The sequence below is a fragment of the Lissotriton helveticus genome, chromosome 12 (assembly GCF_964261635.1).
Source record: "Lissotriton helveticus chromosome 12, aLisHel1.1, whole genome shotgun sequence".
Lineage (NCBI taxonomy): Eukaryota > Metazoa > Chordata > Amphibia > Caudata > Salamandridae > Lissotriton > Lissotriton helveticus.
Genome location: NC_136073.1, coordinates 68,131,593 through 68,149,447, shown reverse-complemented (window position 1 = coordinate 68,149,447; position 17,855 = coordinate 68,131,593). Strand labels below are relative to the sequence as shown.

Here is a 17,855-nt window from a genome sequence, read left to right as displayed (position 1 = left end):
CCTTAAATGCTGACGCAAAATTAAGGAATCGCAAATTTTGCGATTCCTTAATTTTGCAATCCGATTTCAATCATACATCACATTTTCTGATTTTTTTGTCGCAAACACTGCTTTTTTGCGAATTGCAGCGTTTGCGACAAAAAAAACGGATGATACATATGCCCCGAAGAGGCATGAAAGTGGTGCACGCACACACAACCACACCTGCACACAACCAAACTGCCACATGCCTGAAGAACATGTCCCCTTTTTGGTGCCCCTGGTGTCAGTTTGTCTCCCTAAGGGCCAGCATCCTGGACTGTTACTCAGTATGTTTGCATCCTGAGAGAGTTTGGAGGAAATCCAAGGATGGCGGCTATGAATGACGCAGGGGGGTAATACAAAGCATGTAGATGCCTGGCAAGGTTCAGAAGGGATAGGGTACATGGGCGCCCACCAAGGGATTCTGGTTTGGGAGTGAAAATGAGCCTGGAGCACTCTACAGGATTAAGAAAGCATTGGAAGGGAGAGGGTTCCCAGAACTTCTCAAGGGATTCTGGAAGGCTTGGAAGTTTAGAAGTTGTTATGGAGCATCCCAGGGGATAGTGGCGAGCATTAGAAAGCCGGAGATGCTTGGAAGCACTTCAAGTGATCTGGGAAGCTTCTAACAGGAAAATGTGCCTAAGAGCACTCCAAGGGATTTTGGGAAACACCAAAAGGGAAAAGGTGTCCAGAAACCTCTAGGGCGGGATTCTGGGCCGCCTCTCACTGGAAGTACTCTAAAGGTTGTCAGAATTCTTGGAACAGAGACGGTGCCTGAGAGCACATGAAGAGATCTGGATAGGCTTGGAAGAGAGAAAGCCAGCGAGCACGCTACAGGATTCTGGAAAGTATCGAAAGGGAGATGGTTTCAGAGAACATTCCAAGGGATCTGGGAAGCCTCTGAAGGGAGGAGGTGTCTGGGAGCACATCAAGGTATGCTGGGAAGGCCCTGGAGTGACAAGAGACATGGAAATTGCATTGAAATACCCTGGAAGGCTACAGAAAGGCTTGAAAGTGAGACGGTGTCAGAGCGCAATTCAAGGGCTCAAGGAAGCTTCTGAATGGAGTAAGTGCCTGGGAACACTACAGAAGTGTCTGGGACGAATAAGATGCCTAGGAGCATTCCAAGGGATTCTACCATGGATTGTACACCAGATAATGGTTGGCAGAACCTCAAGAGATCTTGGAAGGTTTGTATGCAAGAAGGTGTTTGGAACGCTCCAAGGCATTACAGTAGCCTCCCTGCATGGAAGCATTCCAAGGGATTCTGCGATGGATTGTACGTCAAAAGGTGGCTGGGAGCACCCCAAGGGAACTGGGAAGGTTTGAAAGCGAGAAGGTGCCTGGAGCACTCCAAAGCATTAGAGAAGCCTCTCTAGATAGGAGGAGCCGGGGACCTGTAAGCAATCAGGGTAGCCTCTGAAGGGTTAAGGTGCATGGGAGCACTAAAAAGAAGGCATCTGGAAGCTTTGAATGGAGAAGATGCCTGAAAGCACATCAAGGAATTTGGGAAGGTTTCGAATGGAGGCGGTCCCTGGGAGCACTAAGGGTTCCGGGAAGGCTTCGAATGGAGGCGGTCCCTGGGAGCCCTAAGGGTTCCGGGAAGGCTTCGAATGGAGACGGTCCCTGGGAGCACTAAGGGTTCCGGGAAGGCTTCGAATGGAGGCGGTCCCTGGGAGCCCTAAGGGTTCCGGGAAGGCTTCGAATGGAGACGGTCCCTGGGAGCCCTAAGGGTTCCGGGAAGGCTTCGAATGGAGACGGTCCCTTGGACCACTCTAAGGGTTCAGGGAAGGCTTTGAATGGAGACGGTCCCTGGGAGCACTAAGGGTTCCGGGAAGGCTTCGAATGGAGACGGTTCCTGGGGACACTTTAAGGGTCCGGGAAGGCTTCGAATGGAGACGGTCCCTGGGAGCACTAGGGGTTCCGGGAAGGCTTTGAATGGAGACGGTCCATTGGATCACTCTAAGGGTTTGGGGAAACTTTGAATGGAAACGGTCCCTTGGAGCACTCTAAGGGTTCCGGGAAGGCTTTGAATAAGGATAGTCCCTGGGAGCATGCTAAGGGTTCCAGGAAGGCTATGAGGGGGGAGGGTATCTGGGAGCACATAAAGGAAGTCTAGGACGTCTCGGGGGCTGGGGGGGATAGCCTGGGGCATTTCCAGGATTCAAGGATGACTAGAAACAGAGAAGGGACTTAGGAGCACATACCTGCATGATGATGATCACTGTCCAGAGTCAGTGTGCTCAGGTGGCTTGCTGGAGTCAACTAGGGCAGATCGCTAAAGGGACAGAAAGAAATTTGGGGATCAGGGCAGAGAGATGCAGAGAGTATTCTGGGTATCTAATGATACAGAGAGGCCCGGGTTGCTCAGACAAAGGGAGACCTGAGGACACAGGGCACAATCAGGCCGGGCAGTAGTTTTAGGTACAAGATGACCAAGCTGGGACCCAGGACTCAGAAAAGGTCATGGTAATCTCAGGACATACAGCTGCTTTGTTGTGGCTCAGGCTACAGAAAAGCCATGTTAAGGGTCAGGGAAGAGCATGTGAGACTCAGGGAGCACAGCTGTTTGTGTGTTTGGTAGAAAGTAGCAAGCATGCAGCACTTTCCATGCTTCTCTAGCACCTTGGGTTTGCAGGTTGACTACGCAAATCAAGCTAGTGCATATATGTTCACACTTCAAATAAAACAACGTCCCACGTTAAAAAAAATAATGTGCATAACAATTAAGATTATTGCTAACACTATGGCATCAATAAAACCAAACTTTCTGCTGATTTTCAAACACTACCCCAAGAAGTCTTGCAGAACCAGAAAGAGATGATAGCAATGGTGAAAGACAAGCACAGTTGTATCTGGCACAAAATGGATACTTCACGCATGGACTGTTTTAAAGTTTTTTACTGTATGTTTTGACAGCTGATCAATGCATTTTTTCAAATTTCCATTTAATTGAAAGAAATGAAGGTTTCTGAAACAAATTTCCTCTCATTGAATTCTCGTCGGATGTCAGTTCATTCCACCTAGAGGATTCACTGCAAGGAGTGATCCTGCTTGAAGAACACAGGTCAAAGGAACATTCCAGGTCAGCATCCCTCGACTACCAAAGGCAACCATTTTCTTGAAACAATGACAAAGCATTATGCTTGGAATCCCTGTAAAAAGTTGTATACGTTTTGTTATCAGCCTGTTGCAGAGTGTGTCCTTGCCATGAGTGAGCCCCTCACACTGAGAAACCTATATATATATATATATATATATATATATATATATATATATATATTTCCTTTCTTGTTAATTTCTTGTGGATTTAAAAATCAACTGTGATGATTTAAGTTCAATAATAAAAATGTTTTTAAATCCAGTGTGGTCCACAAGCCTAGTCTAATATGGTGGTCAGCTATAAACTTGGAGTCACGCAAACCTGTCCCCACTTACCACAATGTGTGCACTGTCTTCATACGCAAACTGCTCATTCCTCTACCACACTTGGGTGACTCAATATATCTGCAAATACATTGACACACGTCATTAGAGTTCCCTCTCTTGTTGACAAATGAAGATTCCCTTTAATAAATTTCCGGGGGGATCGAACCTTCCACATAGGGCACCCAGGTGTCTGAAACATTCTGCTCTGAGCATGAATATGAATTTTGCACTTGGTGGCCTTCTATAAGAATAGTCTAGACACAGACCACCTCTAATAAGAGCAATGAACCACTACCACTCCTTACCTACAAAAATTTGATAGGTAGCTTGATTAACACCTCAAAGGATATTGTATCACATTTATCGGAACAGTCAACTTGTGGACATCTTCTGTAAAATACATCAATATAAGAACGACTTGTACATGGACATTCATTTTACGAGAGACTTCTATAAGACCATCTACTATAAAACAAATATACTAATATTGCTCTTGTTATACTCTTTTTTTTATAGAAAATGCGTGTTAAAATAAAACTCTGATTTCGCACACGTTTGTTGTGTCCTTCTAACTGGAAAAAAACCCTTTTTTTTGTCCCCAAAGGACTTTCCCTTGGCAAGAGATTGCCCACTCTCCTTCAATTGTCCAAGTACCTCCTTCGCATCAAAATACATTTTCTTAGATTAAAATCTGACAAGCAAGAACTTTGGATATTTTTGTGTGAGTCCACCCAAGGCAAGAATTATCTGTGACTTAAACATTCCTTCATTAAGGCATGTCAACAACAGTCCTAGGTGTTCATGCGTGTTTCAGAGGTTCCCGCCAGAGGGATACTTGGCTTCTGAGAAGATATTTGCAGTTTGGATACGTTTGTTCCAGAAGACACCAGTTTTGATATAAGAACCTTCTAACCAGCAGAATTTATTAAAACCTCATAAATGCCCATCCTGTTTTGAGGTTATTTCAGTCATAAGAATATGGTCCATACCCTCATTGTGTTCTTGCTGGAGGAAGATGATGTGATAGGCTGGCCGGTGACGGACATGATCCGGAATGTGCAGCCGGTCACTAGAGAGAAACTGGTAGTTGAGGTGTATGAAAGAGGTTCACAGACTCCACCTGGCATGAATATAAAGGGAACCTTACCATAGCCCCCCGCCCCTGGTCATTGTCCGAAAGGAGGAAGAATAGCAGCACAGTGACCTCGAGCCTCGTTTCTACTTGACTCAGTGCACCTGGAAGAGGCCGAAGTAGGTGAGATAGCGGTCCGTTTTGAGGCTGACATCTTTGACGGTCTTGATGAGAATGGCGGAGTTGGGCTGCAGGAGGACCAGGCCAGAGACTTGGCAGACCTTCACCTCGGCTTCCTGGATGCTGGCAGCAGTGGTGGAAAACTCCTCCAAACAGCGAAACGCCACCTCCCCATCCAATGAGATGTCGAGCTTCACATAGATGCTCTTCCCTTCATTGAAATGTACCTAAGGAGATTGGGAAGGTAGAGAGAGAAAGAACATTTTAATTAGGTTTCACATAGTTGCTTTTTGTTCTAGTCAGATCCGATCAATGCTACATTAAGAATTCCTCAAACTCGAACACTTAACAGGCCCGGTAGGTGTACTCTTCCACCTGAACAGAAAGTGAATGTGGAGAAGCGTGGCTCAATGGTTAGAGCAGCAGACCCTGATGCAGAAGTCTGGCCCGGGACCAGGGTTCAATTCCCGCCTCAGCTGCTCTTGGAGTCAATCTCCCTGGACCTGATAATTCTCTCCTCGGTGCCTGGTCTAATCATGGGTCCCACTCTGTGACTCTGGGCAATAGCTTGCTTAATCTCCACAACGGCCCCAGCAGCGCTTGGATGCCTGGCTTCACCTTGGGGGTGCCCAGGAGTGGACATTTCACAGGAAAGCCAGGATGGGTTCCACAGCGGTATGAATACAGCGCTACGAGACCTCTGGGTAGAAGTGCGCTATATAAATACAAACACATTTACATTTACAAAATGATGCAGAAAAGTAAATAGATCTAGACCTTGTCATGCAGGAGCTCCTTTTTACCTCACCAGCCCAACCCAACCTGTTTGGGTGAAAACTAGACAGCTGGTATTCCAATACTGCTGCAAAATTCAGTTTGAGATAAACCCAAAAAATTATGGAGGAATGCTTGAATTAATTTAAGTCTGTCATAATTACCCTAGGCCACTGCAAAGAGGGACCAACCACATAAAATCTACCTTGGTCCTGCAACCATAAGTACAGTCCAACCCGGACCGCTAGGCCATTTCCCTTCTAAAAAGGAGCACAAGCAACCTCCGAATGGGATCAACCGTGCCGGGCCTCATCACCGCAGTGTAGCTGGAGTTCAAATTCAGCACCAGGAGAGCAACTCATTTATTCTACGTTTTGTGTCACAATGCAAAGGGTCTTCCGTATCAGCGAGTGGTATTCTATATACTCAAGGAATCGGCTGTCTGGAAAGCAGGGAGTGAGCTCCCTTTCAATGTAACTGAGGAGAAGAGCAGTAGATGATTGTACCGTACCTGTGCTCAGTCACGCTAAACTCCTGCACAGAAAGTTTATGAGAATTTATCTAACTTTATCTGAGGTGCTACGGAATGTACACCTGTGTTAATTGTTATGCAAAATAAATAAAGTTCATATAAAACTTTAACTGAGGTGGAATACAACTCTAGCCTTGTATCTGACGGATTTCGTTAATTCAAGGTTGTAAGATCCAAATGAAAAAGTGAATATTCCCAACAGCCTTTCTGTCAGGCCAGGATGGGCCATGAACTGCTCACATTTCACCAGACCTCCGCACCGCTTCCCTTTCTCTAACCCTCACCCCTCGTATCTGACGTGGCAGATGTGGAGGTCACTCATCCTCCAACCTAGCAGCGAAGACATGGAGCGAGCTACCTTTTCATGTTCCGACCTCCCCATCTCTTCCAGAGTTCCGAAAGTCCCTGATGACCTGGCTATTCAGCTAATCAACTGGACCCTGCCACCACCTGGATATCCTCACGGGTGACAAAAAACGATCTACAAATCTACTGATTGATTGATGAGTGTTAATGGGCATGATTCTTTATGTTAACCCCTTCTGTGCTCATGGTGGTCCCCAGCCGTCATGAGTCACGGTGGGCGTGTGCGCAGGACGGTTGGGGGCCATACGAGCCAGGCCCGCGATTGGAATGTTCAGCACCGCGGTGGAATTCGCGCCCCAGCCAAGGTGTTAATCAACTGACACCATTCCATCTGTCCCACATGGTTTGTTGCATTTATGGGTCCGTTTGCTGGACTTTTAGTGGGGTTGAAACATCCTTAATCTTACATTTCAAGATAACTGTGTAGCCACGTCTCAGTCTCCTTGTTGTGTTACTACCCCTTGTAACAAGAGCTTAACTGTCCCTTTAAGGGTGAATACTCTGGGTCTGTCTCAAGACTACCTACATGGAATTATCTAGAAGTCATCTTCTCTCTGACTGCCTGCAGCTGCTCTGTCACAATGAGGAGCTCTCACGTAGGAAGTGGCAAAGGGAAAAAACCTGCCTCAGTGTCAAATCACAAGCTAAACTCAATCATTGGGCCATTTAGTGCCAAGCTATACCCAGGATACTTGGAAGTTTAAATCAGGTGTGTGTTTGCACAAGGCCTTCTACAGTATAAGAATTTCTCATTATCAGACCAATTGTCTCTTCTTTCAGCCAGATGAGAGGAGTGTGTGTGCCCAAGACTGGGTCTTATTCAAGTAGCAGACCAATATTGAGTCTTACTTGTCTTTGATAACAGACCAACACTGAATGTTATTCAAGCTTCAATAAAAGACCAAGACTGGGTCTTATTCAACTGTTGTAGTCGACCAATATTCATTTGACTTTAGTAAGAGACCAGCATTAGTCATCTTTAAAGCAGAGCCGTATTGAGTCAAACTTAACTTCAGTACCAGACCGAGACTGAATCTTATTTAACTTTAATAACAGAACATTATTGTGTTTTACTTGACTTTAATAACAGACCAAGACTGAGTTTTATTGGCCTTTAATGGCAGACCAATATTAAGACTTATTTGACTTTAGTGACAGACCAAAGCTGAATCTTATTCAAGCTTCAATAAAGGCCAAAAGTGGGTCGTATTCGGCTTCAATAGCAGACCAATATTAAGTCTCACTCGACTTTAATAACAGACCAAGACTGAATGTTATTAAACTTTATTAACACACTAAAACAGAGCCTTATTCAACTGTAGTAGCAGACCTTTATTAATTCGACGACTTTATTAATAGAGCAACATTAATCATCTTTAAAGCAGACTAGTACTGAGTCGTACTCAACGTTAGTAACAGACCAAGACAGTGTCTTATTCAACTTTAATAACAGACCAATATTGAGTTTTGTTGGCTTTCATAACAGACCAACACTGAACGTTATTGTACTTTAATAACATAGTAAGACTTAGCCGTATTTAACTTTACCAGCAGACCATAATAGAGTCTTATTCGACTGTATTAGCATGCCAATATTGCATCTCATTCAACTTTAATAACAGATCAAGACGAATCACATTTAATGTAGACCAGTACTAAGTTTTATTCAACTTTGATAACAGACCAAGATTGAATTACATAGATTTTTTATAAGTGGACAGATCTATTTATAGAGATCATCTGATTACTCTAGGGGCTTCATCCTATGGTTCACCACGAGCGACCTCACACTTCCGACGTGGTTATCATCAGGAAACCCTTCCCTCTTTTTTCCTCACTGACGTTCACTTTCACACCTCTCATTTTTAGGTCCTGAAGAAACACACCAAGACTGAGTCTGATTCAACTTTAATAACAGACCAAGACTCAGACTAGCTCAACTTTAATAATAGACAAAGAGTGAGTCTTATTCAATTCTAATATTAGACCAAGACTGAGTCTTGTTCTATTTTAATATTAGTATAAACAACAAGAGAGAAAGGGCAAAGTAAAATACTCTCACACCCCTTAGGTTATAATCAATCCGAAACAACAAAAGAGTATCTTAAACTATACTATGATAGAGCTCAAAAGGAGAAACAGTGAGACAGCCCCTCCCCCACCTCCCCCTTAGTGCCCTATACCAAAAATAACAACTGTGTCAAAAGGGTAGTGAGTTCCCAGTGAGGAAAAAAGGAACCCTCAGGCACCCACACAAGGTAGGTAGCCATGTGTCTTCATCGGGCTCCTGTAGTTAGTACGTGTAAAGTTACTACAAACCAAAAAGGTGCAGGTTAAAATTAGTTAGTTTTTTAGGACAGGGGGTTCAAATTTACTTAACCCTTTTTTGTCCGTCTATTCACACTGTTTTTAATTGGGTTCAAATCACCCCTCTATTAAAAGTGTTGGTCGAGGGAGTGGTCAATACTCATTTTAACCAGCACCTTTTTGGTTTGTAGTAACTTTACACGTACTAACTACAGGAGCCCGATGAAGACACATGGCTACCTACCTTGTGTGGGTGCTTGAGGGTTCCTTTTTTCCTCAATGGGAACTCACTACCCTTTTGACACAGTTGTTATTTTTGGTATAGGGCACTGAGGGGGAGGTGGGGGACGGGCTGTCTCACTGTTTCTCCTTTTGAGCTCTATCATAGTATAGTTTAAAATACTCTTTTGTTGTTTCGGATCTATTTTAATATTAGACATATACTGCATTATTTAGCTTTAGTGGAAGGCCAATACTGGGTCTTATACTCTTATTCAACTTTAATAACAGACCAAAACTGAGTCTTATTCAATTGTGATAGGAAATTTTGGTTTCCCCAGCACACGCTAATGTCAACATGTATTACATAAATAATAGATATCAACAATTCTTGTCTTTCTTTGAATTTGTTAGGTTTATTTAATTTGTTCTTGTTCAGTTCTTTTTTTAGCTGCTTTTTAGACAACACGTGTTTCGTCGCCTATGGAAAGTGGCCGCGACTTCCTCAGGGCTGTTCCGTTGGTATGGTTAGTGTTATCTTTTAACCGGTTGTAATTCTGGCCTGGTTTCCCCAAATAGTTCCTTGCAGCCTTCCGTCGTCCCAGCGAGTATGTCTAAGCGTAGTCGCTGGGATGACGGAAGGCTGCACGAGCAAACACTAGGAAGGCGGTAAAACGGATGACAACAAATAATAATGGATAATACTGATACGATTGGGAGAGAAATACTAACGAAAACAAAGAAAGACAAGAATTGTTGATATCTGTTATTTATGTAAAAGATGTTGACATTAGCGTGTGCTGGGGAAACCAATTGTTTGTACAAACTGAGTGATTTTGGTCTTCCAACTGGGGAGTGGGTGATCTCTCCACCTCAAAGCACCGCACATAAATAAGTTCAAAATAACTTTCAAGTGTACTTCTGTAGAGTGCCACAGAACCTTCTGCCAACCTTACCCGCGCTAGTGTACAATTGTGATAGAAGACCATGAGTGTAACTCAACTTTAAGAACTCGCCAAGAAGGAACCTCATTTATCTTCAATAGCAGACTAAGACTGAGTCTCAATTAACTTTAAAATAGCACCAATAGTGAGTCTTGTTTGACTTTAATAACAGACCAAAACAGGGTCTTACTCAACTTTAACAGCAGACAACTACTGAGTGAACACGTATGTGTGCGTATAGCAGTAATTTCTGCATGATGTGATGGTGAACGTCAGGTTACAAATTATCATTACCCAGATTCAAAACACTAGGAAGGGCTCGGGTATGATGTTTCCTAATCCCCACTGGGTGAATGTTGGCGCATTGCAAGCCCTATCGTGGGGTATCACCCCGGTGCTGTCAGACAGTCATGATACTCACCTGACAGTACAGGTAGTACAGTCCCCTCTTGGTCACCTTGAACTCCCCGTTCTCGTTGTTGTAGCTCAAGGGGTTTGTTGAGTTCATCTTCACCTCCACCCAGTCCTTGATGATGCCATAGCCATCTAGAAAGGAGGGAAATGGACAAGAAATCAGCGCTCTGTACCCTGCAGCGCTGACAGACTACAGAGGACCTCAATGCACTGTATGTCTCATGGCCTCCCAGAGGAAGGGGTGGTTGCAGATGTAACAACAGTTTAGTGGCAGTGACTGACTCAGAACTCTTTATGCATCAAGTGATCTAAATCCCTTTCAGTGAGTAGCCAGAACAGAAAACTTGCCCTCGCATTTGACTATATCCCAAATCGGATATAGGTCAAGTGAGCTCAAGCGAGCAAAGCGAGCTAGTGTAGCAAGTGACCCCAACCATCCCTATGATAATTGATTTTTTTGCTTCTGTCTTCTTTTTCTCACCTTTACTCTTATTTTCACCCTTGTATCCTTTTTTCTTTACACCTATATTTTCCCTCTGTCTTGCTAGCTTTCTTTCTATATTTGTTTCCTTCTTGGATTCAGTTGTTAATATATTTTTTACATTTTCGTTACATCTTTCCCTTCACTTTCTAATTTTTCTTTTCACATGTCCTTGTCTTCCTGTTTCATATTAGTCTTCGTTCTTTCCATTTTATTTCATTCTTTGTTTATTTCTAACATTTTTCTTTATTAACTGTTCCTTCCCTCCTTTTTCCTTTCCCTCTCACCATTTTTCATCGTTCCTGCCTTATATCTTTTCTTTGCTTCCTTACTTTCTCCTTCATTCCTTATTTCTTATGATTCTTTCTTTCCATTGTACCGCTACTGCCATCTTTCATTTCCTCTGTCTTTCACACTTTCTCTTCATTTGACCATCTCACTTCTGTTTTTCTTTAAAAATGCATGCATCTGCTCTTTCTCTCTCTTCGTGGCTCCGTTTTGTCCCACCCGTCGGCCCTGTCATTCCATTCTCCAGAATTTAGTTATTTTAGTCTCCAATCAACATCAATTCGAGAAGGCCCAAAAATAACAATTAAATATCTTACTGTGACAGAAAGGCAGTGGTCCAAGGCAAGCACAAACTCCCCCACACTCCCCCACTTCAGCTGCTAAATTGGGAGGGGCGTCATTCATCCCTTTGAGAGAGGCTCACGCGGCAGCCTGAGACCAGTGTCCACCAGGGGGCGTGTTTGTTGCACAGTGTTTAGTAATTTTAGTTACAAGGTCTTTGCAGAGTTACTACCAAGGCAGGTATCAATTATACTGATAACAGCAACATGTGACATTAGAATCGTACACATACACCTAAAATAGCTGGTATGATTGCAAATGTGAGGCTACATTAGTATCACTTAGTAGGCTAACAAATTCACACAGCCCCCCCCCCCCCAAAAAAGAAGAAATTGAGTTGACAAGATTCCTTCATCAATCGTTGGGCTTTTTAGGGCCGTCTCTAACCAGTACTTTTCCTAATGTAGGATTTTTCTGTGATCTTTTTGGTTTTGTAATCCCATACTTTAAGAATTCCAAGTAACCCCACTACAAGTGTTCACTGGGCTTGTGGTCTGCAGGTACTGCACAAAAGCCATATGCTGGTGGCTGTGCCGTGCCCTGTGCCCAGTATCATGAGCCCCATACCCAGATGTTTAAAGGGCTGCCCTGCGTGTAGCTCCTCGCTTTATATGTCACTGGAAAAACTTGAGCAGAGGGGGCTGTATCATAAAGGTAGGCGTTCGTGCCGGGCACGTCTGTGCGCCTGGTTCAATGCGCCTGCGCTTTCTAAAGCACATGCGTGTAACTCAGAGGTTTACTGCGTTAGTGCACGCGCTGCGGATAGCGCTGCTTTATTTTATTTTAATTTTATTTAATGCATTTTTATATAGCGCAGACTTTACCCAAAGGTGTCAGAACGCTTTACAATAGAACCAAGCACGTTACATAAGGACAATATTACATATTTACACGTTTCAGAAACAGACGAGAAACAAGAAAAGGTAAAATAAAACAATAGATGGCAGTCACATAAAAAACACAATAGGATGAAGATTGTACAGGCATAGATTACAAATTTACAATAATGAAAGAACTTCCTTGGGGGACATGAAAAGGGGTGAATTCGTTCTGGAAGTGTATTTGGAAGAAAAGAGATTTGAGGTAGGATTTGAAGGTCCGGGTAGTGGTGGTGGTACGCAGTAGTGGAGGAAGCGAGTTCCAGATTCTCACCCCATGCTGGGGGGTCACGTAACTAGTTAGCATGGAGGAGGACCAGTTTGGAAACAGGCGTAATCACAGCTCACTGTTTCTGAGCGGTGCCGTCTGAAGCACATGCACTAGGTGGAAAAATTCAATGGTAAATGTATCTGCTTTAAAAATTGTGCAGCATAAAACAAGAGCACATCTGCTCGCCCCCTCATGATATTGCCCGAGGTGAGCCCTTATGTGAGGCATTCCTCCTAAAGCACTTGATGGGCACAGTCTTGCAGGACGAGTTCTTTGGCAAAGCCCTGCTCCCACTAACATGCCCCCATTGCCAACTGGGAACGGCTTTGGGTTACATCCAGCGGGTACTGGCTGCATAGAATGGCATCTGCCCATGTACCCTTCCTGCAGTGCCCAGGTGGAAGTGGTCATGTGGTGTGGCCAATGGCCACAACCTCCCATACCTGGTGGAGACGGGCCATGGTTCAATCAATCAATCAGGATTTATAAAGCACGGCTAATCACCAGATAGGCTATCCAGGCGCTTGCAGGTCTCTGAGGCTTATTCGATCAGCCAGGTCTTCAGGGCCATTCGGAATTCCGAAAGAGAAGTGATGGTCTAGGAGTGCGTGGGGAAACTGTGGCAGATCTTTGCTGCGATGTGGGAGAATGAGCGTCCCCCGCTTCTGCTTTGGTAGACGCGGGAGTGTGGGCAAATGAAAGGTAGGCAGAGAGTAGGCTTCTCGACGGTTGGCGGAAGAACAATTTTCGTGCTCTCGCTTACCAATAATCACTCATGCCCCTGGACAGCAGGCCACATAAAAAAGCAGACGGCATAAAATATTCAGCTCTGTGCAGTCACCTGCACTCCATGTCAGTCAGACAATTCCAGCTCAGATAAAGACAGATTGTGTTTTTAAAGCTATGAAAACCCTAGAGATGTATTCCAGATCTGGAAAAAGCAAGCAGGACAATGTGGTCTGTGTTTTCTTATGCCAAATTGGATGCGATTTCATCCAGCAATTCTCTTTACAGCTCCTTTCAGAGCTCCCTTTGGGCCTAAACATGAAGCAGCCCTGGCGCGGCGCCCTTGGCACCTTAGACGTTTGCTCCCCCTCGACCAACCTGCCCGAAGGGGCCAAGGATTGGATTCAAGAGAGGTACCGTTCTGGAGGAAAGATGTGTGCAGAGTCTTCAAATGCCACCAGAGTCATCATTAAACAATATTTTCATTTCGTACGGATTAACCATAAGCACAAAGGAACCGTTGTCTTCAAGTAGAACAATTTGCTTCCAATCTCCCATTTCCCCTTCTGGGCTAGTGGTGGTTCCCTCTACCAGCCCCCGCCCTCCCCCCGGAAGTAGTAGATCTGTAAGGCCTGGCGCGGCCCTTGCACGTGCAGCCAGAGGGACGGATTGCTCAATTAGGTCGTCCTCCATGCAAACCACCAGGTCTTTGTTCTGCAGAAGGAAGTGTGTCTGTGAAGGGCCTTTCCAGCGAGCTGCTTCCCTCAGAGATGAACACATCCTCATTGAAGGGGTGACCTCATCTGCAGGCCGGAGCAACATCCAGGCGGTATAAGTCCAGCAATAAAGACGGGGAGGAGGTGTGGTCCAGTGAGTATACACTGTAGACTTGAAAACCTAGGGGGCCTGGGTTCCAATCCCGGCACTTGACTATCAATTGTGTCATTCCAGGCAAATAACATACTCACTCTCCTTCTACCTAGAACTAAATATATGTATATCACGTGTAATGAATTTGTAAACATGTGATATTGAAAATTGGTAATCCTCAAATGATGTGGAGACCAGCGAGCAGCAATTTTTTCACTTCTAAGGTCCTAACCGTGGCTTCAATCTAATTATTATTACTATTATTATTTATAAAGCGCTTACTACCCCTGACGAGATGTTGAAGCGCAGTTTGGCGAGTAGCGGATGGAAAGCGGAGGGAAGAGTTTAGAAAGGATTATTTGTGATTTCATAGATGTTTGGGGGAAGTCAAAGAGCCTGTTCGTTGGATGAATAGGACAAAGGCTGGATAGAGGGGGAAGAGTTTGGAAAGAGTTGTTTAGGAGTTCGAGGTCGTAAAAGAGGGTTGGGTTGAGTCAGAGAGTGGGGGTAGAAGATATTTTGGAAGAGGAATAGGATTAGCCATTTAATGAGGTTTGGGGAGATTAGTAAATTTTATGTCTTCTCTGCCTAGGGAGGAAAATGTATATATATGTAGATACATGACCACACATAAGAGGTCTACATACATCAAGATTTTTACATGATAAGCATATGGAAAAAAATCAGGAGATATCAAATTGTATTGGATAACGTCCAATATGTACATGCATGTATAAATATTTACAAACTCGCACTTTCCGTTGTTTGCTGTAAATTCATTTTTTAAAAATTATATTTATTAGGTTTTTGAATATATATTTGACCCCCAATATTTTAATGGTGTAGCACTTAGATACAATTATTATACTCAAATTTACACATCGCGACAGACGTGTTTTATCATAAGAAAGTAAACCCATAAACATACACTCATCGTCTTATGTTATTGATGTATAGATCTACTTATATATTGATATAATCACAAAGTTATACCTATATGTATGTATATAATATTTGTATTTAAATATATTTATTTTGATTCCTGTGGTAAGTATAAAATATATATAGAGAGCTACATACCCATATTATTTTGCTTGGGTTCTTCCATTAATTAATTAGTATTTTTTTATACTATTTCATTATTTTGATTCATGTATTAATGTTTAAGTAATAAACAAATGTAATAGTTAACATTTAACATAATCATATTTATATGTTGTGATATGAGTGACCACAATAAACAGTGATCCATAAGCACGTAGTCAAATACTTTTATGTTATTTATGCACTGACCTATATACATTTTAAGCATAAATATAACAATGTATACATGTTTTTATTCAAAAGTAATATGTGTATTTGTACAAAATGATGCACATATCTGAATACATGCATATAATCAAAATGTAACATACACACGTATAAGCACCATAGGTGTTTTGTGCATATATTGTTGTACATTTGTATTTTGAATATGGTGGTCATGTAGGGAAGAGCCAGCTCTTGAGTAATCTTCTGAAGATAAGACGGCTATCTGTGGATCTTATGTTTGGCCATAATGAATTCTATAGTTTGGCTTCTTGAGCAGAGAGAGATGTTTTTCTTCTTGTATGCTGCTATTTTGATGCGGGTGCCAATCGGGGGTGGAGGGTTGTTGTATGTATTTTATGATTTTACTCCTGATGAAGAACGGTCCTGGTCCATGTATTGCTTTGTGGGTGATACAAAGCTGCTTGAAAGTGTATCTTCTGGCAACCAATAACCAATTTAGAGCCTTCTAGGTAGGAGAGATGTGGGCTTGTGGCTTTGTATATAGTATTCCGGCAGCAGAGTTCTGAATCCGTTGCAGTCTTTCCCTAGTTGTTAAAGATGATCCATGGTGGAGGCTATTGGCGTGATCAACTCTAGACAGGGCATGAGAGATAGTAGCATGGACCGTGTGTTGAAATCCCAGGTTGGGGAAGATGCGTCACACAGTTTTCATAGTAATGAATCTCAATCTTACTAACTTATCTACTTGGGCAATCCTTGATAGCTTAGAGTCCATGGCAATTCCAAGGTTTCTTACTTCCTTGGATACTTTAGGAAGGGGTACCAGACCGTCGGGCCAGGCAGAGAAACGTGAGAGTGAAGGCCTGGAATGGGAGAATAGGTGCAAAAACACCCTCACAGGGGGGAAACACTGTCTTTCCCCCCTGTGAGGGTGAAAACTATGAAACCTGGAGCAAATACTCACCTTGGCGCACTGGTCTCTTCCCGGAAAGAGCCATCAAGCCGGCTTTCCCAACAGACTAATAATTACTTCATCGTTGGGGCAGGGGCACTATTTGTGGTGAGTGGCCATGAGGACAGTTCTGTGGAGCAACACCGTCAAGCAGCAAGACTTCCTCTACATCTCTCTATTCGACAAACACAGATGCACCCTTGGATACACAAATACACACACAAACAGATACCCAAGAAGTCACGTACCCACACACGTGTTGGTAATTTTACACACATGCACGTGTGCAGAAAAACACACATATACACACACACATGTTCATCATTTTACACATACACATTTCTAATTTTATTTCTTTTTGGCCCAGTGAAAATACTTTAAAAATCCTTCCTGGTGGACACCTTTAAACGAATGCAACAGTCATGTGAACACCTGCTGCCACTTGCCCATTTGTCAAACTTGGCACTGGCCTGGAGTCCTGAGTAGCTCAGATGGCCCTGCCTGGCACCATAAATGTGGATTCACCAAAGAGCAAGGGGCAGTGCAAGTGTAATCGGGCAGCCTTGGACCTCTGAAGACATCACTGGGTTGGACCCTTGTCCTTTTCTTTGGTCCCTTAACAGCCTCCTCTTTGCTACTGTGGGGCCTAAGAGGTGCTGGTCATCATATGGAGTACATACAGCTCACAGAGGCCAGTTTACTTTTTGTTCTCGCTGCCGCCTTTCTGATCCGTGAGACCAAGGGGAGCAGAAGACTCTGCCAAGGGTAGTAAAGATCAAAAAATGGAAAATGCTGGCAGCCACTGCTACCCCTAGCTGCTCCTAAGTGATGACCCGAATGAGACACAGATACATATACATATATATATATATACACACATACATATATATATATATATATATATATACACATACATATATAAATACATATACATAGTTCATTTTCTATAGAAAGCTGAAATAATTAAATGTTCTTAAGCAGGTAACAAACTCTGGTTGCCATCTTTAAGAACCAAAAGTGATGTTTTACAAGAAGCACAATTTTCAGGTGTATACACTCCACTAGGTGTCATGAAAATACAGCTATCCTTCCCCCGCGGAAACATCTACCTCAGGTCACTCACCTCACACATTGATCAAACCAAGCTCAAATACCACATGTATATGGATGACACACAGATCTACTTCACGGAGAGCTACACCCCAGGCCCGGTTCTAGCGGGTGGGCCGGGTGGGCCAGGCCCACCCAAACAGGAGCCTGGCTCACCCAAACAGGAGCCTTGGCCCTCGCAGTGAGGGCTTGAAGACAGTCGCGCAACGGTATTGGGCTCAAAGCTGTCTGTGTGTGTATGTGCGCCCGTGCTGACACAGCTTCCCGGGCGCAGACACACACAGACAGTTTTAGAGATTATCGCAGCCGCACCCGAGTACTACACAGGTCTTTAAAAGACCAGTGATATGTTAACGAGGCTTGTTTATTTCTTCACCCCTTCATCTCTGCATGGTGAAAGGCGACAA

The 17,855-nt window shown here is 43.6% G+C and overlaps 1 protein-coding gene across 1 annotated transcript in view; it reads right to left on the bottom strand.

Moving 5' to 3' along the window:
- Positions 1 to 2,904: 2,904 nt before the first annotated feature.
- The window catches only part of TNFSF12 (TNF superfamily member 12), a 276,992-nt gene continuing 262,041 nt past the window's right edge, over positions 2,905 to 17,855 (bottom strand). The window contains exons 5-6 of the mRNA XM_078668522.1: positions 10,266 to 10,390; positions 2,905 to 4,929 (exon numbers count right to left, since the gene is read on the bottom strand). Of these exons, the coding sequence (XP_078524648.1) occupies positions 4,678 to 4,929; positions 10,266 to 10,390 (377 nt within the window). The 3' untranslated portion in view covers positions 2,905 to 4,677. The remainder of the gene's footprint in view (positions 4,930 to 10,265; positions 10,391 to 17,855) is intronic.